The sequence below is a fragment of the Schistocerca nitens genome, chromosome 8 (genome assembly GCF_023898315.1).
Source record: "Schistocerca nitens isolate TAMUIC-IGC-003100 chromosome 8, iqSchNite1.1, whole genome shotgun sequence".
In the NCBI taxonomy this organism is placed as follows: Eukaryota; Metazoa; Arthropoda; class Insecta; order Orthoptera; family Acrididae; genus Schistocerca; species Schistocerca nitens.
The window spans coordinates 21,864,509-21,888,762 of NC_064621.1; the positions used below are offsets into that span (position 1 = coordinate 21,864,509).

The 24,254-nt window shown below is 41.9% G+C and overlaps 1 protein-coding gene across 1 annotated transcript in view; it reads left to right on the forward strand.

Moving 5' to 3' along the window:
• The window catches only part of LOC126199081 (growth arrest-specific protein 2-like), a gene marked incomplete at its 5' end in the record, with an annotated part of 263,695 nt that overhangs the window by 220,237 nt on the left and 19,204 nt on the right, over positions 1-24,254 (forward strand). Inside the window, 2 exons of the mRNA XM_049935818.1 lie at positions 6,194-6,500; positions 10,489-10,614. Of these exons, the coding sequence (XP_049791775.1) occupies positions 6,194-6,500; positions 10,489-10,614 (433 nt within the window). The remainder of the gene's footprint in view (positions 1-6,193; positions 6,501-10,488; positions 10,615-24,254) is intronic.

The window sequence follows — 24,254 nt, forward strand, 5'->3', positions numbered from 1 at the left end:
GCTCGACCATTTTTGGTTGAAAAAATGTTGAATTTGTTACGGATCATCATGGAATATTCCCGCTTCAACTGCTGTAAGTATTATGAAATCCTGATAGATAGCACCACTATACATACCTTTTGAAATGGTGTCTGTAGCAGAAGTGTGTTGCAAGCAGAGAGTTGTCATTGAGTTTCTTTTGGCAGCAAAATAGAGCATTGCAGATAATTGCTTGCAGAATGTCTACGGCAGGGCTTCCCAACCTTTTCAGCTGGCGGACCCCTTCTTCAGTCGAAAATGCACGGCGGACGAAACTGATGGGAACTGAAAGCTTCTTAATGCAAGTGCCATGTTCCCAATGACCCCCACCCCCCAAAATATCAATAGTCTTTGGTTTGGAGATGAATGCAAACAACTTGAAATTAACGATCCAATTTGAATTCCCACTGTATCCAGACACTTACTAGTGGATTTACTCTCTTTGTTCAACACACTATAGCCTGATTAAAATTACTTGGTCATTGACATTTCACACGTTGGAGCTGCCCCTTCCTCCAAGAGCAATCAACGTCACGTCCAAACTTCGCTGTTGATAAACTTCCACTTGTGGTCTGTTCACTTCCACTGTTTGGCTACTGTTGTGTAAGGAGCATGCATATTTCGTAACAGACGTGTGTGTGTGTGTGTGTGGTTTTTCATGAAATCCGAAGAAAAATGTTCAAATGTATGTCAAGTCTATGGGACTTAACTGCTGAGGTCATCAGTCCCTAGTCTTACACACTATTAACCTAAGTTTAACTTGTGCTAAGGACAAAATACACACACACACATCTGCCCAAGGGAGGACTCGAAGCTCCGGCGGGAGCGGCCGCGCAATCCACGATGAAATGGCGCCTTAGATTGCGCGGCCATTCCGCGTGGCTGTTAAGAAAAGAGGCAGACCCATGATTCCCCATCATGAAAGAAAAGAGGCCAAGGTATTGCCTTTAAAGGACTATTGTGACATCTATTGTGCAATGTGTGCAAATACATTCACCCAGTTTACATGCATTTCCAAAACTGGATTTCGTAAGCCAATGTCCCAGTTCCGCTTTTGGTTGGTCAGGTAAACACTTCAAAATTGATTGTGGAAATCTGCTTTTATAAAACCATTTTCCAGTTCCACAATCGATTTTTGTGCCCATGTAAACAGCTCAGAAAATCTAGTTATTTTTACGTTTTTGCATATCTACTGAACAGCAGCTGTCAGTCCATAGTCGGCAGCTAGCAGGCAGCGTTGCAACAGTGCACTGTCAGCTGGCAACTGGCAGGCAGCATGGCAACAGTTTAGCCACAGCTGACAACTTCAACTACTGCTTGGACACTATGTCGTGGCAGTCAGCCTCGACTGTAAGCAAATTAGGGAAACAAACAAACAGACTCTCTTCTTTTTGTGTAAGAAGACAAAGTATTTCACAGAAAATAAGACTTTTTCCTGAAAGGAAATAATTCTGGCAAGGGAGGTTTACCTTTTACAAGGTGGCACGTAAGAAGTCCTCATTTGTTTATGCTCACAGCCAGTTGCCACAATATAGTGTCAGAGTAATACCAAGTAATTGTAACTGAAGTATAGGCACACCATATTTTTAACTGAGAGGACGGAATATATTATAAAGAAAAGAAATTAGCTTTAGAGATCATTTTAATTTTTGTAACAAAAATATCAATGCCAACAGAATTCAATTAATAATTATTTTGTAAATGATAGAAGACAGAAACAAAATTCCTACAGAGTTATAGTTCAGGTAAGCTCACTGAGCATCTATGAAGAAAAATGCTTTCTTCTTTACTATAGATGAAGCTGTAGGAATAATAATGGAATCCTAATGTGATGGTTGAGGGTGCTTCTGCTGACACAATTTTGAAAAGTTGGCTTCAATTCTTGACAACTGGAGACGGATGTCTGGTTCTGCGTCTAGACAGTTTCGGTACTTAATTTTGTGGGCAGCATAGATCGAGAATCCAGATTCACACATGTATGTTGTGGCAAACGAAGAAGTACTGATTGCCTTTTCGACAAGGGGGTAGTATTTCTTGTTATCCAAACGGATCCAAAAGTGAGAGTAACCGTCAATGTCAAAACTTCATTTCGAGGTAGGGTCTGTGGCAATTTCTATAAACAACTCGTATTCATTTGATGATAGAATGTTCGGCTTTTTCGATACAGTGAGTGGGTTGACCACCCATTCGTATTTCTGCAGCTTCTCATCTTCAGCTGATGGGAAATAATGCTCCAACAATGACATCAAGCTTCGGAGATTTCCAGGATTTGATGAAACACCAAGCACCAATGTTTTGTTTTTCAAAAACTCCTTGAGGAGAGGAAAACACTCGACCTCCCCCTCCTTGACACTCTCAGCCCAAAACTTGATTTTCCTCTTGAATGCTCGAACTATGTCGATACAGTGACCTTTGTTTCACTTTGCCCTTGGAGTGAAATATTAATTTCATTCATTTTAGAGAAAATATCTGACAAATAGGAAGGTATATACTGACAATTTTCGTCATTAATAAGGTCCGCTAATTTCGTGTTGTGCTCCAAAAGGAAAGCTAAGACCTTGTACAACCGAGACAGTGCATTCCCACGTGAGAGCCACCTCACTTCTGTGTGAAGAAGCAGGGAATGATGAAGGCTTCCCATATCTTCACACAGTATTGTGAAAAGTCTTAACTTCAATGGCCTTGATTTTATGTAGTTAATGATTTGAATGGATTCGTCTAAAACTTTCTCGGCTGAAACAGGCATTTGTTTCGGAGCTAAAGTGAATCTGTGGAGAGCACAATGACTACTGCTGCAATTCTCGGCGTTTTCTTTTAGTTTCGTTATTGCTTTGACTGTAGAACCCGTCATAGCTATTGCACCATCTGTGCACACATCTATGCAATTAGACCATGAAACTTCGTTAGTCCTTAAAAAAGTCATCCAATAGACGAAATATTTCAGCACCTGTTGTGTGGGCAGGTAGTGGTCTGCACAATAAGAGGTCCTCTTCAAAACATCCAGAATATTCATAACAGACAAAAGCCAATAAAATCACTAATCCTGCAACGTCAGTGGATTCATCTATCTGCAGAGAAAATGAACTGTGTTGGATGCGAGAAACAAGAGTGTCTTTCACATCATTTGACATGTCAACAATGCGTCTCTTGACAGTATTGTTTGATAATGGCACCGAAAATACAAGCTTTACTGCCTTTTCGTCTAGCATGCAAGAAACAATATCATTAACACACTGTTTTATGAGATTTTCTGCAATGGTATGAGCTTTGCCTGTTTTTGCCACTCGATAACTAACCAAGAAAGAAGCTTTTAATGAATTTTCATTAATTGTTTTTGCATGAGTTTTCATGCAATGCTGAGAAGCAGCTCGTTCAGCACTCTTCCTTTTGAAAAACTCGATGATTTAGCCTGGAAATCTGGGTGAGTACCTGCAAAATGACGGCGCAATTTAATTGGAACCATTGAACTGTCCGGAAGGACTCGCGCACAAATTACACACTGAGCTTTACCCTCCTTTATCTCCATAAAGCCCATTTCTAAATATCTTTCGTTGTACTTACGCTTTTTGGTTACTTCACTTCCACAGGATATCGCAACCAATGGAGTACTTGCAGCATTTTCACATAATAAATCCAGATGTGAAGCTTCTTGTGATTGTTCTTCCTTTGGCCGTCCTCCCTCCTCATTCATTTCAACTGGAAACTTCCTTTGTTGTGAAGGCGATGGGAAACTAAACCCTTCTTCAGTGATTCTGACTTCAGCCAATGATCCATGTTAGAAGTAATAAACTGGTCAAAAATCGACTTATGAAATAGGTAGTGCACTGACAAAGCAAGTTTAACATTTAATGATGCCTGGGGCCCCATACGTGCCAGCGAGCGCTGTGATTGGTTGACAGAGCTCGCTCTGCACGTGCATAAAAGGTTTCAGCGCATCTAGCGCTGTGAGCTGGCGCACAAATGACCCCCGTATTGTTGCGAAACAGTTGATCAAAGAAGCCGCATTCTCTGGCACTAAACTGTGTATGCGTTCTCACTTAGGAACCGCAAAGGCTGCTTGTGAAGACGACCTGAAGTAAAAGTACACATTTTTCCCACGAAAAAAGTGTGATGAATTTGATTTTCACATTTTTATTCAATAATTTTACTCATTATTTTACACAATTTGGTGAAAGATGGCCGCAGATCCCCTAGAAAGAGTCAGCGGACCCGTAAGTGGTCTGCGGACCAGTCGTTGTGAAGCCCTGGTCTATGGAGACCTTACACTGAACAAAAATACAGTGAGATGGTGAGCAAGGTGTCTGTCGTCATTGCAACAAGGTCACGTGAACCTGTATGAGCCCTTGTGTGCTGGCCAGTCGCACACAGCTGTGACTACTGCAGTGCTGGAACTTGCAGACACTCTCATTTGAGGTGATAGATGAACATCTTGCTGCTCAATTGGATGTCTCTGTTGGTAGTGCTGACACACTCGTCCACCTTTAGGGGTATACAAAGGTGTGTGTGCCTGCCAGGCCTAACAGAAGATCATAAAAAGCAATGAAGAACCATCTGTGTGGAATTGCCTCCATGTTATGAGGTTGATCATAAAATTTTTTCTTGATCATCACCACAGGCAATGAAACAAGAGGTTCATCACTTTGAACCGGAAACAAAATGGTAATCCATGAACTAGTGCCACAACACCTCTATTCCGAAGAAAAAGTTCAGACCCACACCTTCATGAAGACAGTCTTCCGGGACTCTGAAGGTGTTATTCTGTTACGTGTTCTCCCTCCTGGTGCAACAGTCAACTCTGAAGTGTAGGACTTCAGCAAGTTTGTCACCACAAAAATGCAAATGAACTTCTCATTCTCCGTGACAATGCAAGACTTCACGTAAGTCTGCACACGTGAGAGAAGCTCACAAAATGTCAATAGACTGTTCTTCCTCATCCACATTACAGCTTGGATATGAAACCTTCCACTTCTATCTGTTTGGCCCAACAAAGGATGCACTCCAGAAGCAGTACATAGATGATGGAGAGCTTACTGATGCAGGGTGATGTTGGCTCTGATGTCGACCAGCAGAGTGATACCATGTGGCGATGCAGGCCCTCCCAGTAATGTATCATAAAGCTGTTGCCTTGAAAGGAAGGTATGTTAAAAAATAGGGTTTTGCAGCTAAAAGAGTGGGGGATAATATGGTGTATTGGAATCTTGAATAAAACCAACCTGCTTTCAGAAAAAAAGTGTTGAATTACTTATTGAATTCCCCTCCAACTAGCCATCTCTAAACTGCAACACATAAACCAACAATTAATAAATTATTTAGGAAATGTCATATCTACATCATCACAAAAAAGAGGATTTTCTGTTCATTATGATAAGTTGTTATTCCTTGTAATTTTTTTTTTTTTTTTTTGCGTCACAAAATTTCTGTCCCCAATTTGTTCTAAAATGTTGCATTTGATTTTATGTGTATCATTAAATGAATAGTCTTATTCAGCTTAGTTCACGACTTTTGTGAATATTTATTGTTGTTTCCACTTTCATTATTACGTAAGACATTATGCTGCAGTCAGTAACAAAAACTGGCATACCAAATACCCAGTACACAGATGTTACATTCATGAGTCACTAAATATTTCCTATTACAATTATTTTCCAATGTAAAATGCATTTCATAAATGTCACATTACTTTTGTTGGCATAATTTATCACTTTTATTACTTTAAGGAGAAAATTTTAATAAAACACAACAAACACACTATCATTATGACTCTGGTGATATCAATACCAATATACTCCGATTTGTAAGAAAATATTCTTCATAACAAATTACAAAACATAATTTTAAACACACCCAGCTAACTAAACATAATCACCAAAAATTTTAATTATAAAGAAAATATGGCACAAATGCTAGTCTTTTCTTAATTTAATCTCCAAGACTCGTATTCTCAAAAAAAGTGTTTCAATGAATTATTCAAATTTTCATGTTTTAAAAGCATCAAGTAGCTGTACTCCAGTAGTTTTAATACAGATGACTTGTTAGGAACATGTTGCAAAAATCAGACTTGGTGGATCATGTTCTTCACTAAGATAAATGTGATAATTTCCAAGTTCATTACAAAACTGCACAAGTATCTGGGGATGACAATAGATGACGATGTTAATTACTGTCCTGCCTGCAGCTCATCATCAGCCATCTCAATGTCAGCGACTGGCAATCGATGGGGGAAGGGGCGGCCGCGTAGTGGTGACAGGCGAAGCCTCATGCTGGATTCATCGGCATCACCACCACACGATGCACGGCGCACCGTTAGTGAGGGTCATGCAGCGAGCGACGGAGTACCGAGTGATGCCACTGAAGTTGATGATGACTGGTCACGTGGCAGTGCTGATGCAGATGGTGATGCTGACCACGATGATGCTGATGGCGAGTTGGAGTTAGATGGTGATGGCAGCCGTGCAGAGGATGTTACAGAGCTTGACCGCAAGGTTTGTGTGACATTGATAGTCGTGAAGTCCCTAGCAGCTTTCTAACTATGACCTTCACAAACTGAACAGCAGTTTTTCATTTTAAATGTGCGAAACTGGACAGCCATGTGAGATGATGTCAACAGTGTATTTAAATTCTTACTGCAATTCATTTGTTAAGAGGCTGTAGTTTGACTTATGTCCATCCAGTATAATGTGAGCTATTCTTGATTTTTGCAAACCCAAAAGAGAACTTGTATTAGAAATCTCTACACATATGGTAAAGTCCACATGTCAATGAGGGCAAGAGAGTGCTTACTAGTGCCAAATTTGCAAAAAGCTGTCCACGGTGGACAACCACTTTTTCATTTAATCATCATATTAGTAGTTACCCTTGCAGCCTCTATGTCTCCAAGTTCTGTGATTTATCTTTTATAGTCAGACACAGTTAAAAGTAAAATAGCATGTCCTCACATATTTTTGTGTAAATTATACAGAAGTGGTTTGAAAATCTTGACCTTTTTTCAAAACATCACATTTGTTTTACTTTGCCCTATGAATGTAAACACAAAATTTAGTGCAATCTCTTGAAATTTAATGGAATGCCAGTGACCCATGTTGGTTGGGGCCATTTTGTGAAAATTTTAAGACTTGGAGGTGCCACAACTGTGAGTGTATATGAGGTGTGGCTATAAAAATAACAGGACTATTGTTGCAAAAAAATTTATTTCAAAACCTTGCATATTTAGTTATTGTCACCGCCAATGTGCTCCCCTCCTCTATCCCTACACAACACTCCATGCAAATTTTCTGCTTATGGAAACAGTGCTGCAAGTCTTTGTCTGTGAGCTCCCTGATGACACATGCCACTTTTCCTTTCACTGCTTCAGTGGAGTGAAATCTTGTTCCTTTTAACATAGATTTGACCTTGGGGAATAAATAAAAGTTACATGGTGCTAGGTCAAGTGAATAAATTGGGTGGTCTAACACTGGGATGCTGTACTGTAAAAACCAAGATTCCCCAGAAATTAGGATCATTTTCAGTGGCATTCAAAGTGTGAATAAAAACAATTTCATGAGCTTATTTTTGTTCAGTCATGATGATTTTCAGCACCAAATTGACACACACTTTTTCTCATGTTAAACTGGTTATGCAAAATTTGCCATACATATTCTTTGTCAATTCCTAAAGTTATTCCAATCAATCTTCATGCCATTTTGTTTTTATTGACTCTGTGGTCTTTGCTGAAGTTTCTTGAATTTTGATTTGTTAGTTGCATTGCTGTTCTATATATTTCTCCTAAAATTTCTCTAGTTTTCTCTTGTCTCACTGACTTTTCACCCACTCCTCTCTAGTTAATCTTTTTAATTAATCATTTAGCTTTCTATATTGTTATTCTAATAGAATTATCATTTCTTTTGAGCACTCATTTTATCCAATATATTGTGTGTACCTATTGATGACTTAGTGCTTCTGTTATTCAGTGAGTGGTCTTTACTCCTAAGATTATTTACGTTCTGTCAGAACTTTTCTTACTATATTTGTATTGAGGTAGTCCAATCTTTTCTTTCTTTACTGCTCCAACAATTCTTCTAAAACTTCCAGAATTGTATTTTTAATTGAATTTGATTCTTCTGATTGATTGACACACTCTGCTGAATTTTCCAATGTTTTTCAATGATTTGAGAGTAGGTCATTGACCCTTCAGTAGTGAATTTTACTATAGTCTATTTCCTTATCAGTTGCCTTCTTTTTCTATGGACACAGCTGGAAAATGAGCTGCCATTATTTTTAGAGGTAATCCATTAGCTTTTGTAAATTGCTTTTAGTATGAAAATTTATAATTTCTCTCTTTTTATGGGGCAAGCCACATTAGATGCGCAAAGGGCACAAACACTTGTGGACTGCAGAGGCACTGGCAGTAATTTAGCATCTTGTAAATTTTGTTATACCTCAGAATAGGTATTTGGTGTTGTGATGGCAAAATAGTTGTTAAAGCAAACAAAGCATGCAATGAAACTTCCTGGCAGATTAAAACTGTGTGCCCGACCGAGACTCGAACTCGGGACCTTTGCCTTTCGCGGGCAAGTGCTCTACCTACTGAGCTACCGAAGCACGACTCACGCCCGGTACTCACAGCTTTACTTCTGCCAGTACCTCGTCTCCTACCTTCCAAACTTTACAGAAGCTCTCCTGCGAACCAGGAGAGCTTCTGTAAAGTTTGGAAGGTAGGAGACGAGGTACTGGCAGAAGTAAAGCTGTGAGTACCGGGCGTGAGTCGTGCTTCGGTAGCTCAGTAGGTAGAGCACTTGCCCGCGAAAGGCAAAGGTCCCGAGTTCGAGTCTCGGTCGGGCACACAGTTTTAATCTGCCAGGAAGTTTCATATCAGCGCACACTCCGCTGCAGAGTGAAAATCTCATTCTGGAAAGCATGCAATATCTACACCATTAGACTAGATCTAACGAGACCTTTTCTCCAGATGAAGGGACAATGTGATCAAACAGTAGTGCATCCTGCAAAGGAACTTAGAAAGAAGTCAAGGCGCTGAGGAGATCAAAGTAATCAAAGATGGAAAAATCTTGCCCCTAAGCCATTTTTATTTTTATGCGCCAGGGAAAGTTTCCAGTGAATTTGTAAAAGTGAAGTGATCCATATAGTTTCCGGATCAAAGAAGTATTCCCATTCCATTAAGTGCTTGTCCAGCATTCCATCAAGTTCTTTAATTGTAGACTGTGAGATTGGAATGTCAATAGGCACAATGAAAACACACTTACAAATTAGCTTTTGGCCACAGCCTTCTTCGGAAAAGGAAATACACATACACATCCTTCACACAAGCAACCACACTTCATGCAAACATGACTGCCATTTCCGGCAGCTTGGACTGAAATGCCCCTTCTGGTCCGCATGGCCAAAATTAATGTGCAAGTGTCTTTTTGTTGTGACTATTTCCAACTCAACGTTTCATCTTTACTATGAGTAGCAATCCATCTTTTCTTTATATTGCTGACTAACTGAAAGGAATTTCTATATTGTTTAGAACAACATGTGAAAGGGATTCGTCCAGATGCAAATTAATGAGTTATTGACACACTATAATAAGTCCTCAAAATTTAGTAATGTTGAGCTAGAGTTGTATTTTATCCACCCTGTTGTAAATAGCTCGGAAAATTTAATGAATGAAATAGTTTCCATTAAATTTTATGCTCTGAAGTTCAGAAACAATACTTGAAAATTTTCTGCATGCAATGGATAGGTGCAGTGCAAAAGTATGAAAAATACGTTATTAAAATATAAGGAAAATGACAACAGCCCTACAGTTGATCCCTGATGGGTGCCTAGTGTGATGTGTGTCCTTTCATATTCCGTTCATTACGCACTGCAGGTCACTCTGATCTCAGAGGTGAAATATCTGCCTTCTTACACATTACAGGTGGAACCTCTCATCGAGGAGTTTGGGTGACCTCCTGTGCCCAAACCTGTACCTCCCTAGTAGTTCTGAAAGTGAGGATAGTGTTGTCACTTTTATATGTGTTTGCCAGCAGTGCTATACATTTTGCCTGCTGAATTTAAACATAGGCCAGCAATTCTTTCTTGATGTATTAAAATTATATAGAATCAAACAGTGGAAACTCCAGGTAGGAATATCAACAATGTAGGAAAAGATGGATTGCTACTTACCATAAAGAAGACATGTCAAGTTGCAGAAAGGCACATTGAAAGTGTCTTAGAAGTTGTGCCTGTCTGCAACTTGACACGTTTTCTTTACGGCAAGCAGCAAAATTTCTTTACGGTAAGTAGCAATCTGTGCTTTCCTATATTGTTAAAATTATATGGTAGGAACTTTTGCTCTCTACAAAAGTTAGATGCCTAAAAGGCTACAAAATCAAAAATTTAAACAAAGATGATGATTACAGTGACTAATTTCATTAGTTTTTTACTTCAACTTTTTTCCATACCACTGAAATAATTCCTTGTTAAACGGCACAACATGTCTTTGTGTTTCAGGTACAGCAAGCAACACGCCTAGCACAACGTCAGTGTCACTGTCCATCTGGCAGGTGCCCTAAGCTCAAGGTCAGAAAGGTCGGGGAGGGAAAATACAATATTGCTGGCAGGAATGTCTTTGTGCGGGTGAGCAAGAATTTTTCGTCTTTGTCTTTCTATGTGCTTCACAAAAAGCAGAGAGAGAGAGAGAGAGAGAGAGAGAGAGAGAGAGAGAGAATGTGAGATGGTCTTTGACCAGTTACAAATGAATATTATCTACATCATTGCCACATCTATTCAATAATACGCATTCTTCTACAAGTTCTACAGAGGTGGGACCACATATAATGTGCATTAATAGTGACATCTTGGGTTGTCGGGTGTTCTGCCGGATATCAGTGTCGTACTTGCACAATATTTCGGTCACGTAGCTCGTAACCTTCATCAGGTGTGACCTGAGACTGCTCCTCGAGTGGACCTGGTCCAGTATTTATGACAATGGCCTTCCCCCTCCACCAACAGCTGCAGGCGCTTCCTCTGTGGTCCGCGCCCATTCCCTGTGACCTGCTGGAGCGTTGGTGCTCCGTTTTCTGTCCGCTGCGGTTCTAGGTGTTCCCTCTGCGGTCCGCGCCCACCAAACCCGCTCCTGGGGGTTTCATCTACGGTCTGGGGTACGAAGCGTTCCACCTGCAGTCCGCGCCCGCTCACCACGACCTGTTGGAGCGTTGCTGCTCCGTTTTTCGTCTGCTGTGGCTCTGGATGTTCCCTCTGCGGTCCGCGCCCACCAGTCCCACTTCTGGGTGTTCCATCTTCGGTCTGGTGTGCCTGGCAGTCCGATAGGGACTTGTTTTCCATCTCCATGTCTCTGGTTGTTCTGTTTGTGTAGTGTTGCAGCTGGCCCCGTTACTCCTTTAACAATTCCAGAGCCAGATCCCAGGCTCTGCTTAGCTGGTACCCTGTGTCACGGTTCATAAGATCGTCAGCCATTTTTATTTCTATCAATTCTCTTATAACACTGTCCCAAAATCTGGGTGTTTGTGCTAGAATCTTGGTATCCTCATACTTCATGGCAGGATCTAGTTCTAGATAGTGTTCAGCTATGGCTGACTTAGTCACCTGTCTTAATCTAGTGTGCCTCTGATGTTCATTGCATCTGATCTCCACAGTTCTTGTCGTCTGGCCAATGTAGGACATGCCACATTGACAAGGTATATTGTAAATCCCTGGTTTTCGTAACCCCAGGTCGTCTTTGACACTCCCCAGCAGTCCCCCGATCTTGTTGGATGGACAGAAAACACACTTGATATTGTGTTTACGGAGGATCCTACTGATTCTGGCAGAAATAGAGCCAGCATAGGGCAGATATGCCACCTTCTTTGCTTCATCTTGGTCTTCTTCAGGAACCTGTGGTATAGTGGCTGGTTGGAGTGCCCTCTCAATTTGTCTGTCCGTGTATCCATTCTTGGAGAAAACTGTTTTGAGACGTTCTATCTCTATAGGTAGATTCTCTTGGTCTGACAGGGCATGTGCTCTGTGGACCAAAGTCTTCAGAACCCCATTCTTCTGTGCAGGGTGGTGACAGCTGCTGGCCTGCAGATATAAATCAGTGTGTGTTGGTTTTCGGTACACACTGTGGCCAACTGATCGATCTGCTTTCCTCTGGACTAGTACATCCAGAAATGGCAGCTGGCCATTCTTCTCCAGTTCCATGGTGAACTTGATATTAGGGTGGCACGAGTTAAGATGTTCAAGAAACTCATTGAGCCTGTCCATCCCATGTGGCCAGATCACGAAGGTGTCATCCACATACCTAAAGAAGCATGTGGGTTTAAATGTGGCTGTCTCCAATGCCCTCTCCTCAAAACTCTCCATAAACATGTTGGCAACCACAGGGGACAGTGGGCTCCCCATAGCTACACCTTCAGTTTGCTCGTAATATTGGTTTCCGTACAGAAAATACGTGGATGTCAGTGTATGACTGAACAGGTCCAACAGAGCACCGTCAAATTTCTCTGCAATCAGTTCTAGTGAGTCCTTCAGTGGGACCCTGGTGAACAGCGATACCACATCAAAACTAACCATGATGTCCAAATCTGATGTGCAGTTGCTTGAGGCATTGCAGGAAATCGTCTGAGTTGCGGATGTGGTGAATACATTTCCCCACATACGGAGACAGGAGACCTTTCAAGTATTTGGCTGTTGTGTACGTAGGTGCCCCAATATTACTGACAATTGGACGTAGGGGCACGCCCTCCTTGTGTATTTTAGGCAGACCATACAGTCTAGGTGGCACTGGCGCTTTTTCCCGTAGTTGTCTGATGATCTTATCGGGCATCCCTGTTTCCTTCAAGAGAGCACTAGTCTTCTTGGCCACCTTGTCCGTGGGGTCACACTCCAGAATTCTGTATGCAGGGTCCTCCAGAAGTTGGCGTACTTCCTCATCATAATCCACCTGCTGCAAGATGGCAGTGGAGTTCCCTTTGTCTGCTGGCAGTACCACAATGCTGTTGTCTTCCCGGAGTTTCTTGAGTGCAAGCCTCTCCTCGGTTGTGATGTTCGATTTCGGCGGCCTGGCCTTGGTGAGGCCCTGCAGGTCTCTCGGCGGACTTCCTCTGCCACATTAGGTGGAAGTGTGGCTGCAACTTGCTCTACTGCACTGACGAAACCTGAAATGGGTACGTTTCTAGGGGTCGTAGCAAAGTTGAGACCCTTGCTGAGTAGCTTTAAGGTTGTATCATCAAACTGTATGCCACTCAGATTCGTCACAGTGCGTGCCTCTTCCATCTGCTGTGCTTTCTTACTCATGCGGTCAAACTTTGCAGATTGGCAAGATGAGGCATTACTTCTAGCACACTCTGCTAAACACCAGGAGGCACGGTCTCAATGTGGCATGTCCTACATTGGCCGGACAACAAGAACTGTGGAGATCAGGTGCAAAGAACATCAGAGGCACACTAGATTAAGACAGGTGACTAAGTCAGCCATAGCTGAACACTGTCTAGAACTAGATCATGCCATGAAGTATGAGGATACCAAGATTCTAGCACAAACACCCAGATTTTGGGAAAGTGTTATAAGAGAATCGATAGAAATATAAATGGCTGACAATCTTATGAACCATGACACAGGGTACCAGCTAAGCAGAGCCTGGGATCCGGCTCTGGAATTATTAAAGGAGCAACGGGGCCAGCTGCAACACTACACAAACAGAACAATCAGAGACATGGAGATGGAAAACAAGACCCTATCGGACTGCCAGTCGCACCAGACCGAAGATAGAACACCCAGAAGTGGGACTGGTGGGCGCGGACTGCAGAGGGAACATCCAGAGCCACAGCAGACGAAAAACGGAGCAGCAACGCTCCAACAGGTCGTGGTGAGCGGGCGCGGACTGCAGGTGGAACGCTTCGTACCCCAGACCGTAGATGAAACCCCCAGGAGCGGGTTTGGTGGGCGCGGACCGCAGAGGGAACACCTAGAACTGCAGCGGACGGAAAACGGAGCACCAACGCTCCAGCAGGTCGCAGGGAATGGGCGCGGACCACAGAGGAAGTGCCTGCAGCCGTTGGTGGAGGGGGAAGGCCATAGGCATAAATACTGGACCAGGTCCACTCGAGGAGCAGTCTCAGGTCGCACCTGATGAAGGTTACGAGTTACGTGACCGAAATATTGTGCAAGTACGACGCTGATATCCGGCAGAACACCCGACAACCCAAGATGTCATTAGATCACCGGGAAAGCCTGAAGAGTTGCATTAATAGTGCTTTGCAAAAAAGTATAAGGGAAGAGGAATAATATGAGCTTCTTTGAGTGCTTTGAATAATTGTCATCTACTAACACTGTGAAGTACAGATAAACCTTGGATTCTGTCTTCTGTTCCTTCTCACTGGCTTCTCTGTGCTTGCCACATATTTCTGTTTTCCTGCAGTACTCTGTACTTTCTTTTCATAATATTTTGTTCCTCTGTATAATTTTAATTCTACTGCAGCAAGACATAAAAAGTTGTATCCACACTAGTAAGAAAGTTTCCATACAATGTAAATAATTTAGGCATAAAGGAGACCACACACTGAATAGCAGAAGGGTTGAGTCATTGACAAGCGTGGAGACACACACACACCTACAGTGTGCTGGTCAAACAATTCTGGCGTTACATTTTTGGCAGTTGGGGTGGGGTGGGTGGGGTTTATGTCGGGTGGGGTGGTGGGTAGAGGGAAAGTAAGAAGGGGCAGAGGCAAAAAGAGGGGGCTGAGGTGTGTAACTACTGGCTTGGAGGGAGACAGTATGTCTGCTAGCTAGGAATGTGGGAGGAAGGGGTGGCAGCCACACGGGCTGGGTTTGTGATGCAAAGGAACGAGAACCTGTGGGGTGTGGTGCAATGTGAAGATGATGTGAAGCTGTGGATTGAGAGGGGGTGAAAGGACAGAGGAAGGGGAGAGAGGGATCGAGATGGTCCAGGATGTGAAGCAGCCATTGGCTGTGACCATTCATTCTTGCTTTCACAGGTGGCCCTGCCTGTAATTGGGTAAAATAATCCTGTGCCAGGACTGATGTAGGAAGTGGTGGATGGGTGGATTGGGCAGGTCTTGCACCTAAGTCTTCCAAAGGGATATGATCCCTGTGGCATGGGGCTGGGAGTGGGAGTGGCATAGAAGTGGACCACGGTGACTTGTAGCTTGGGTGGGCATTATAATAAAAGTGGTGGCAAAGACATGGTTCAATTGTTCCAGTCCAGGCTGATATTACATGTCGAGCAGGGTGCTCCTATGTAGCTATTTTTGGGTGTGGTGGAAGGAATAGTGATGCATGAGGACATGGCATGGGAAATCTGTTTGCAGACTAGGTTGGGGAGGGGGGGGGGGGGAGGGGTTTGGGAAGTCTCTCTCTGAAGACTTGTGAGACCTTCAGCACGTTGGGCAAGGAAGTTCTCATCACTGCATTCACATCCATATGTGGCCAGGCTCTGTGGGAGAGATTCTGTGGTGTAAAAGCATTGACAGCTGTTGAAATGAGGGTGCTTTGGGATTAGTGGTTTTAATGCAGACATACATGTGGATAGAGCCATCAGAGAAGTGGACGCCAACGTCCAGGAAGGTGGTACATTGAGTCACGTAAAGGGGATGGAAGAGATGATGTTGAGGCTGTGGAGGTATCTTGGCCCTACGTCCAGGTCATGAAGATATCATCAATAAATCTGAACCAGACAACAGGTTTGGGGTTTTGGGAGGCTAAGAGGGTATCGTATGATGGCCCATAAAAAGGTTGGCGTAGGAGGCTTCTGTGCCAGTGCCCGTGGCCGTGGCTGTGCCTCAGATTTGTTTGAGTACCTTCCCCTCAAAGGGGAAGTAGTACTTTGTCAGGATATAGTTGGTAAGATGTATGAGAAGTGAGGACGTTGTGAAAGATAGTATTTATAGTGGCAAGGCTTTGGGCATTAGGGATGTTAGTTTATAGGGAGTATGGATCCAAAAAGTAAAGGGGTGGGGATAGAGGAGAGTTGGTAATGGAGAAGTGGTTAGTACCTTTGACGTGCGATACTAGGTTATGGTCAATTGGCTGGAGGTGTTGATCAAGAAGAGTAGAGATTCTTTCAATAGGAACACAATAAGCACCTAGTATGGAATGTCAAGGATTGTTGGGTCTGTGGATTATCAGGAGCATATAGAAGGTTGGTATGTGGGGTGTCATTGGGTTGAGGAGGGAGATGGACTCAGGGTAAAGGTTCTGGGATGGGTCTAAGGATTTCAGTATGAATTGGAGGTTATGGTGGACTTCTGTGGTGAGATCATTATGGCAGAGCTTCTAGATGGAGGAGTCAGACAGTTGGCAAAAGTCCTGTGTCAGGTAGTCACTATGAATCATCATGACAGTATGCACGGAGGATCGTTAGCTCAAGATCGGTTTTGAGGTTGTGAATGTTGTCCTTTCCTCTGTTGAGTGCATAGTGTTCTTAGGAAGGGATCTGGAGAAGGATAGTGAGGCCAAGTTGGAGTTAGGGAATTCCTAGACGCTGATCAGGAATGGTCAAGTGGGAAGGGGCACAGACAGATGGTGGTGTGAACTGGAAGATACAAGCTTTAATTTTAGGATTAGGTTGGTTTTAGTTGAAGTGGTTGGTAGCCAAGAAGTGTTTCCACTTTGTGACTCAGAAGAAGGAGAGTACGTCTTTGACAAGTCCAGTACGGTTAAACATGGGAGTGGGGCTGAATGCGAGGGCTCTGGATAGGACTGAAACGTTGTGGGATTGAGGTTTTTTTCAAAAAGGTTACTAACTGTGTTTTGTGTTTGTTCAGGTTCTGGATTCTGTGGAATGCTGGGAGAGAGTTTTGGGGGATGTGGCAAGTTTAAAAGGTCAACTTGGCAGGGCCTGGGTGCTGTGAGGGGTAGATGGGGGGTTTACTGTATGTAGGATAGGTGTTGAGGAGTAGTGATGCTCCAAGGCGGGAGTGGACGATTTATGGAGGTTGTGTCTAGAATGCTCTTCCAGGTGTTTGAGATTTGATCTACGTAGTTAGGGCTGCACAATGACAGTATCTTGCAGAGGGAGCAGAGGTGGTGCTGGATGCCTATGCCATAGCAATGTATTTCTACAGACCAGGTTTCTGAGGGATAGGGACTGGTCGAATCTGAAAAGGTGAAGGTTGTTGTGACAGGAGGGGTTTGATCCAGAGAAAGGCAATTTTTTTTTCAGTTAGGCCATTGGGGGCGGGTGGGAGTTTGATTGCTTAGGCAGCATTTAAAGAACACGATGTGGGAGTGGGTTTTAGCTAGGTAAATTCGTATCTGCTGAAGTGATGAATATAAGTAGGACAATAGTTACAAACTGATGCATGCAGATACATGTTTGAGGCTATAACGTCTTAAGTGGCAGCATTAGTCTGATGATTCATGACATTCATCATGTGACACCCAATGTCTGTTAAGGTAATACAATATTTAAAAGCTGGCTGTGCTTTTGAATAAGTCTACCAACCTGATCATACATGTACACATGGTAGAGGATCTTAGAGTGAGTATTGAGATCATGAACCAGTAGTCAGAAATGAATATCTCAGGCAATATGAGGTCTCGAATGAGCAATATGTGTTAGACACATGTTTGTAATGCAACGGCACCTAAGGGTTTCTGCTGCGTAGTTGCTCTCCCCAAACAACATCCCATACAAGCAAACCAGTTGCGTCTGTACCTACAGTTACTAGTACTTTAAGTACTTGGGCTATGCACGGCTCTGTTTAAAAAGAATAGTAGTTTGATGTTGTTATAGGGTCAAGCTGTGCACGTCTGCTTTCATTCCCCACAGCTAATTCGGTGCATATAACAACCTGTAGCTGTGATCCAGCAGTCAGATAGTCTACGCACTAGCTAGAATTGCAAACTAACGAAATACACGCAAATACAAAATACATGATAAATGAATAATTTAATAATAAAGTCTCTATTCTAACATCTGTAATTGACAGAGAATTATGTTGAATAATCTTTATTCAAGAAAGGACATCTCAAATAAACGGAAAATGGTCCAATGATATTCAGCTAAAATACATACAGAAAATTTTCTCACCAAATGCAATAAAGTTACATTGAGAGCATTACGAGCATGGTAGCAAATTCCCCAAACTAAACAGTCATTGATGACACACGAAAACTATGTCCATTTTGTAATCACAATACACTAAAGATTCACCAGCTCAAAACAGTTTGGAGTTCAACATGACGATTAACAAACTACTACATGCAACAAAAAGCATAGTAACTCGTAGTCAACCTATTCTCAGTTCTGTAAATCAGGCAAAATAGTTAAACGAGTCCTACTCTGGAGCATATTCAAGCCTTTCGAAATATATGGTTGTGGCCACTCACTTCCCAGGATCGATCACCTTCAGAGTTGAATATGACTGGTTACCTGCCAAAACTCGTGTAAAAGAGTCCAGAATCATGCCCTTGAGCACTTCACTCAGGAAGTCCCAATCCTTTCTTCACCCCAGCAGTGTTCCGCCACTATCCAACTCTCATTGGCTGAAGGCTGTCCCACCAAAAATACATCATCTTCATGTTCTACATACATGATTTGACTCATCTTGACCACTTTCCCACAGTAAACTAAAATGTTACAATATTCAAATAAAAGAAACATTATAAACATTTGTTTACTTTCAGATCATTTATGAATATAGGTAATAGTTGGTTTATAAACAAACAAACTAGTATTCTTGCGCAAGTCCACTCATGTTAAATGACTACAGATTATTGCTAAATATTATGTAAACCATTGTTTGTGCCTTCTTGACAGAGGCATCTTTTGGTTCTCTTTTCAACTGTAGTGTCTGCTAACACACGTGACTGGCCTTTCTTAAATTAGCACAGTTTTTTAATAGCACTTGCAACCAACATTTAAATAAAGTTACTGGCACAGTAGTTAACTATTTATTAAATAAAAACATTAGTATAACAAACGACGAGGTATTCATGCTGCTTTTATTTGCTGAGTAAATGTGGAGAATACAATTTTCTGACAAACATTTGGATGCTGAAAAAGATGTAAAAGACAACATAAATCAACAAATAAAATAGATACAGATATGTAGCTTTCAGGGGTGATAGCTACAGTGCAATGCCATCATCTGACATAACATCTGTTGTAGTTGCATGAAGTGATTAAAAGTTGGTAATTCAGAGGTTCATTGCAAAAATGTTAATTCGCTGTCAGATATTACCTTCTGTAGTTTTAAAGATATTGACATATTATGTGTCATTGGATGCACTTCATTTTTCTGAGACCACAAATGTATTCAGATTTCCATTAATATTTGGTTGCCGAATCTCAAAGAGCTGTAGCTTGGCCATCCTTAAGATTATCTGACACTCCACCATTTTCTGGAGCATATTCTGCACGAAGGCAATGCGAGCATCATACATCCAAATTCCCCGCTCTGGGATTTACCCATTTCCAGCAACAAACTCATTGTCTCTGCACATCACCGGGCAGAACCACTCAACAACCTGAGCTGGCTACGGCTCTTCCCGAGTCCACTAGAATTAAGCTGTGCATCTAAGTCACTCTACCTCATAGCAATTCTAGGTGGCCGATTAGCTCATTTAGATATCTGCCAACATTAAACTGGTTGTTTATAGCAAATAATTGCCTGCCACATCAACAGTGGTGAAACCACCTTTGAAAACAATACAGTCTTTTGTGTTTATTGATTGTGTAGTAAAACACTTTTCCAGTTCATGACTGGTTGTTGAAGAAGGAGCAAATTGCATTTAATGTATGTCACAGGCTGCAGTATCATGAAAGCTAAAGATCGAGGAAAAGTCTAACTACTAGAAGACATTTATAATCATGAGTAGAATTTACAACAAATTAGAGAGATGATGAAGGTCCTTGGCAAAGAATTGTTCACACAGTATAATCTGAGGTTGTGAGGGAGAAGGTTAATGAATAAGCATCCGGAGCGGGAAGGAGTGACTGGTCCATGGCACGAACCCGCCCAGCGGAACTGTGTCGAGGTCCGGTGAGCAGGCCATTCTGTGGATGGTTTTTAGGCGGTCCCCCTTATTCCTCCTCAGTTACACTCTTTTGGCGATTGCTGCGCAAACAAGTTCTCCATGTATGCGTACACCACCATTACCCTACCACGCAAGCAAAGGGGTTACATTCGTCTGGTGAGAGACGTTCCCTGGGGGGTCCACTGGAGCGGGGAGGGGGGGGGGGGGGGGCAAACCGCACAATAACCCTTGTTTCAGTGTGGGGCGGCAGAGGGGTGAAGTGGACTGTAGCAGTCATCGTGGGGTTGTGGACCACTGCGGCTGTGGCGGGGACGGAGCCTCTCCGTCGTTTCTAGATCCCTGGTTAACATACAACACACAATGAATAAGCAACTGTCATCTTGGCAGCAAAATTCACATTTCAAATAACTCAGTGTGTAGAGTACCGTTGGAGCAGCAATTACACGCCAATTATAAACACAGTGTACGAGCACTAGACTAAAATGAGTTTGAACTCTGATATCTGTCATGACATTCACAGAATTCTCATAATATATTGTGTTATAATGCATGCATACAGATTGGAAGCCATTACTTTAAACAGTTGTCTATAAGTTTATCTTATTGTTTTAAGTTGTTAATGTCACCAAACAACAAAATTTTTATTTATAATACAACCTCTGCAACTTGAAGCCCTCAGTTTAGGGTAATCTACTATCTTTATAATTTTGACACTAACAGACTTAATCAGAGAAGACAGGAGGGTGAAAAAAGATTGAGTGTTCACTTTGGATGGTAAACCTGATAATGCATTGCAAGTTAGATTATAACAAAGTTTCACGAGTGCCATGCACCCAAAGTCCAGGAATACGGCTGGCATTAAAATGTCTCAGTCACTACCATGGGGAAGAACAAAATAACCTAGCCCAGTTTTTCATCATTCGTGATTTGTTGTGAACCCACAGTTACTAACCGACATGTAGTATATAACGTCTTGTGCCAGAAGGAGAATAATTTAATTTCAATCGAATTTATTCACTCACTAGAAAAGTGACGGTTGTAGTTTTTTCGGGTTATGAAGGCACACTGCTTTCCAGCTTCAGGAACAAATTATAAATGCATAATTGTCCTCTACAATCTTCACGAATATTTAGTGCTAACCCATGAAAGACCTCATCAACAAAAATGAAATACCAGCAACAACTGAGAAGTGATGAAAATACTTATCACATTAAAGATAAGGATGGATAGACAGGCACAAGATAGAAATAAAGCTGAGACAAAATGGAGGGGGTAGGAGACGGGGGAAACATAATCTGCAAAATGTACAAGAGATAAAAAAATACATGGAAAATGATTGCCTTCTCAGTGGTGGGAGAAAGGATGGAAAAACCAAAACGAGAAAAACTATCATAGAAGCAACTAAATTATGTTCAAGCAGCTGTGTTGCACAGCATGTACTCATATATAATATCCTGCATTGCAGAAAACACTCTGCCATGGCGATCTTGAACAATATGGACTGAACATTTCCATTCATCCGCATTGGAAGATTAGCTATCTTGTCACCTCAAGGATGGCTTCACCTCTTAAGCAAGTGGAAATTGCAAGATGATATTTAAGTTAGTCATTTTACTGACAGGAAATGTCAAAAGAAATAGAATAGAACAGACATACAAAATAGGCCCACTTCACTAAATATTAGGCACCCCTCCTTAAGAGTGTACCCTGGTCACCTTGGAGCACTGTAGGTGGTGCAGAACAGGCACCAGGTTGTCAAATAACAGTCCACCACAGGTGTATGTCACGATAGTGAAGGAGTGTGTATGCACCAGTCATTTGTAGGGAATCACCAGAATAGCACAGATTGACATGGAAACATGAAATAAAGGAGATATCACGAATGAGATTTTCACTCTGCAGCGGAGTGTGCGCTGATATGAAACTTCCTGGCAGATTAAAACTGTGTGCCTGACCGAGACTCGAACTCGGGACCTTTGCCTTTCGCGGGCAAGTGCTCTGTATCCTCTCTTTCAGGAGTGCTAGTTCTGCACGGTTCGCAGGAGAGCTTCTGTAAAGTTTGGAAGGTAGGAGACGAGATACTGGCAGAAGTAAAGCTGTGAGTACCGGGCGTGAGTCGTGCTTCGGTAGCTCTGTCGGTAGGACACTTGCCCGCGAAAGGCAAAGGTCCCGAGTTCGAGTCTCGGTCGGGCACACAGTTTTAATCTGCCAGGAAGTTTCAAAGGAGATATCACGTTTGGATGTGGCTACGACCACCAGCAATGAAGGTCCTCCATTAGGCTGTGTATCTACGAGGGCTGTCCAAAGTGTCTACACAGAATAGTGCACCACTCCCAGCCATGTAACATGGTGTAACAAGAGTGTGTGTAAAAAGATCCTAACTGATATGACAGGAGACAAGTGTCACATCCTATCAGTGACAAACAATTTCACTCCAGACAGACATTGCTGCTGTCAGAGAATGCAGGTCCTTTCCACCTAGTTTCCAAGGGAACATTGTGAGGGAACTGCATGCAGTGGGCAATTTGAGTCAGGTACCTCACTAAACACCACTGCTCACAGCAGCACATTAAGTTGCATGATTTTGCTGAGCCAGGCAACACATTAGCTGTTTGGTGACATGTAGTGTGGTCTGACAAGTTGCAATTTTGACTCCTTTCAACTTTGTAAGATATCAAGTGCACTGTTGGCCCAATGCACTATTTAACCCACAGTGTATGGAGGGTGCAGTTCAGGCTGGTTGTGGTTCTCTGATACTTGGGGATGTTTTTTGCACCTTGAACATGAACCAGGATGTTTATTTCAACCTTATAACTGACCATGTATTGTCCCTTCACTACATGATCCTGATGAGTATATGCTGTGGACACTCGCATCTTCCAAGATGAAAACAGGCTTGTTCACAAGGCTGCATGAATACATTCTGGTTTGACACTCTGGCACCTTATTACATCTCAAATGACCCACTAAATCACCCGATCTTAATTTCACATAAAATGTGGGACTATTTGGAACAGCGAGTGAAACTTGGCAAACAATATCCTCACAATTTGGTAGCTCTAGAGGATATCATTCTCAATGAATGGTTTGAGCTAGATATGGGACCTGAAGAACATATGGACTCTTTTTCCTTGCTGAACAGAGACCATTATCAAAGCTAGAGGTGGTGTCACAATAAATTAATGTGATGTCTCCTGGGGATGACTAATTTTTTGTTTGGTGTGCTTATCTGATGGTTTTCAGTTGAGTTAAGTTAGTCTGTTTCATCAGAATATTAGGATATTGCAAAGCAAGGGTGATAAATTTCTTGTATGTTTAGATGATCTGCCTCTCTCTAAAAACATATGACTGCAGGTTATCAACACAAAAATAAGCAGTTACAGGCTGTAATAATAAAATAATAAAAATAATCACGTAGCCATATCTACAAGGTGTATCACGGAAATTATGAATGTTAAAATAGAAATGGGGAATTCAACTCGAGATCATTATCTCTCTAAGATTAAAATAAAATTTCTCCCATCGAAAACAAAAAAGGTGACCAAGAAAGTGATCAAGTACAACACCACCATAGCTAATATAACAAAAGAAAAAAAAAAATAAAGAAGGTTACTGGCATGAAGTTCAGATGCAAATAACTGAAGCAGCAGAGAAAACTTTAGGATTGGCCAAGAATAAAAAGAAGACATGGTGGAATGAAGTGTGTGCAGAAGCACTAATAGAAAGAGCTCAAAAATGGAGAAAAATTGAGAGGTTCGAAAAAAAGAGGAAGACATTGAACAATTCAAACAACAAAGAAAAGGAACATAAAAAATAATCCAGAAAATAAAAAAAAAAAATGTTGAAAATTCTCAGCCTATTGAAAGAGAAGAAAATTTCACCAAAATTAATACTAGAAATTTTTACCAAACTTTTAAACATACACTTCACTTAAAGGATATCAGGCACCAAGTATTTCTTTCAAAGATGAAAATGGCAAAATGAATTAAATAACAAAGAAAATTGTGAAACTCTAGAAAATTTTTTTGAAAAGGTGTTAAACTGTCCAGTTCCAACAGATAAATTAGAATTTCCAGTGACACCTCAAAATCTAGAGGAAGATCTTCCCACCAACAGAGTTAGAAATTCACGAAGCCATCAGAGCACTCAAAAACAATAAATCAAGTGGTGAAGACTCCATTGCAGCAGAATTATTGAAGCGATCAGAACCAAAAACCATAAAGTGTCTACAGCAGCTTTTTGAGAACATTTGAAAAACTGAAAAGATTCCAGTTGAA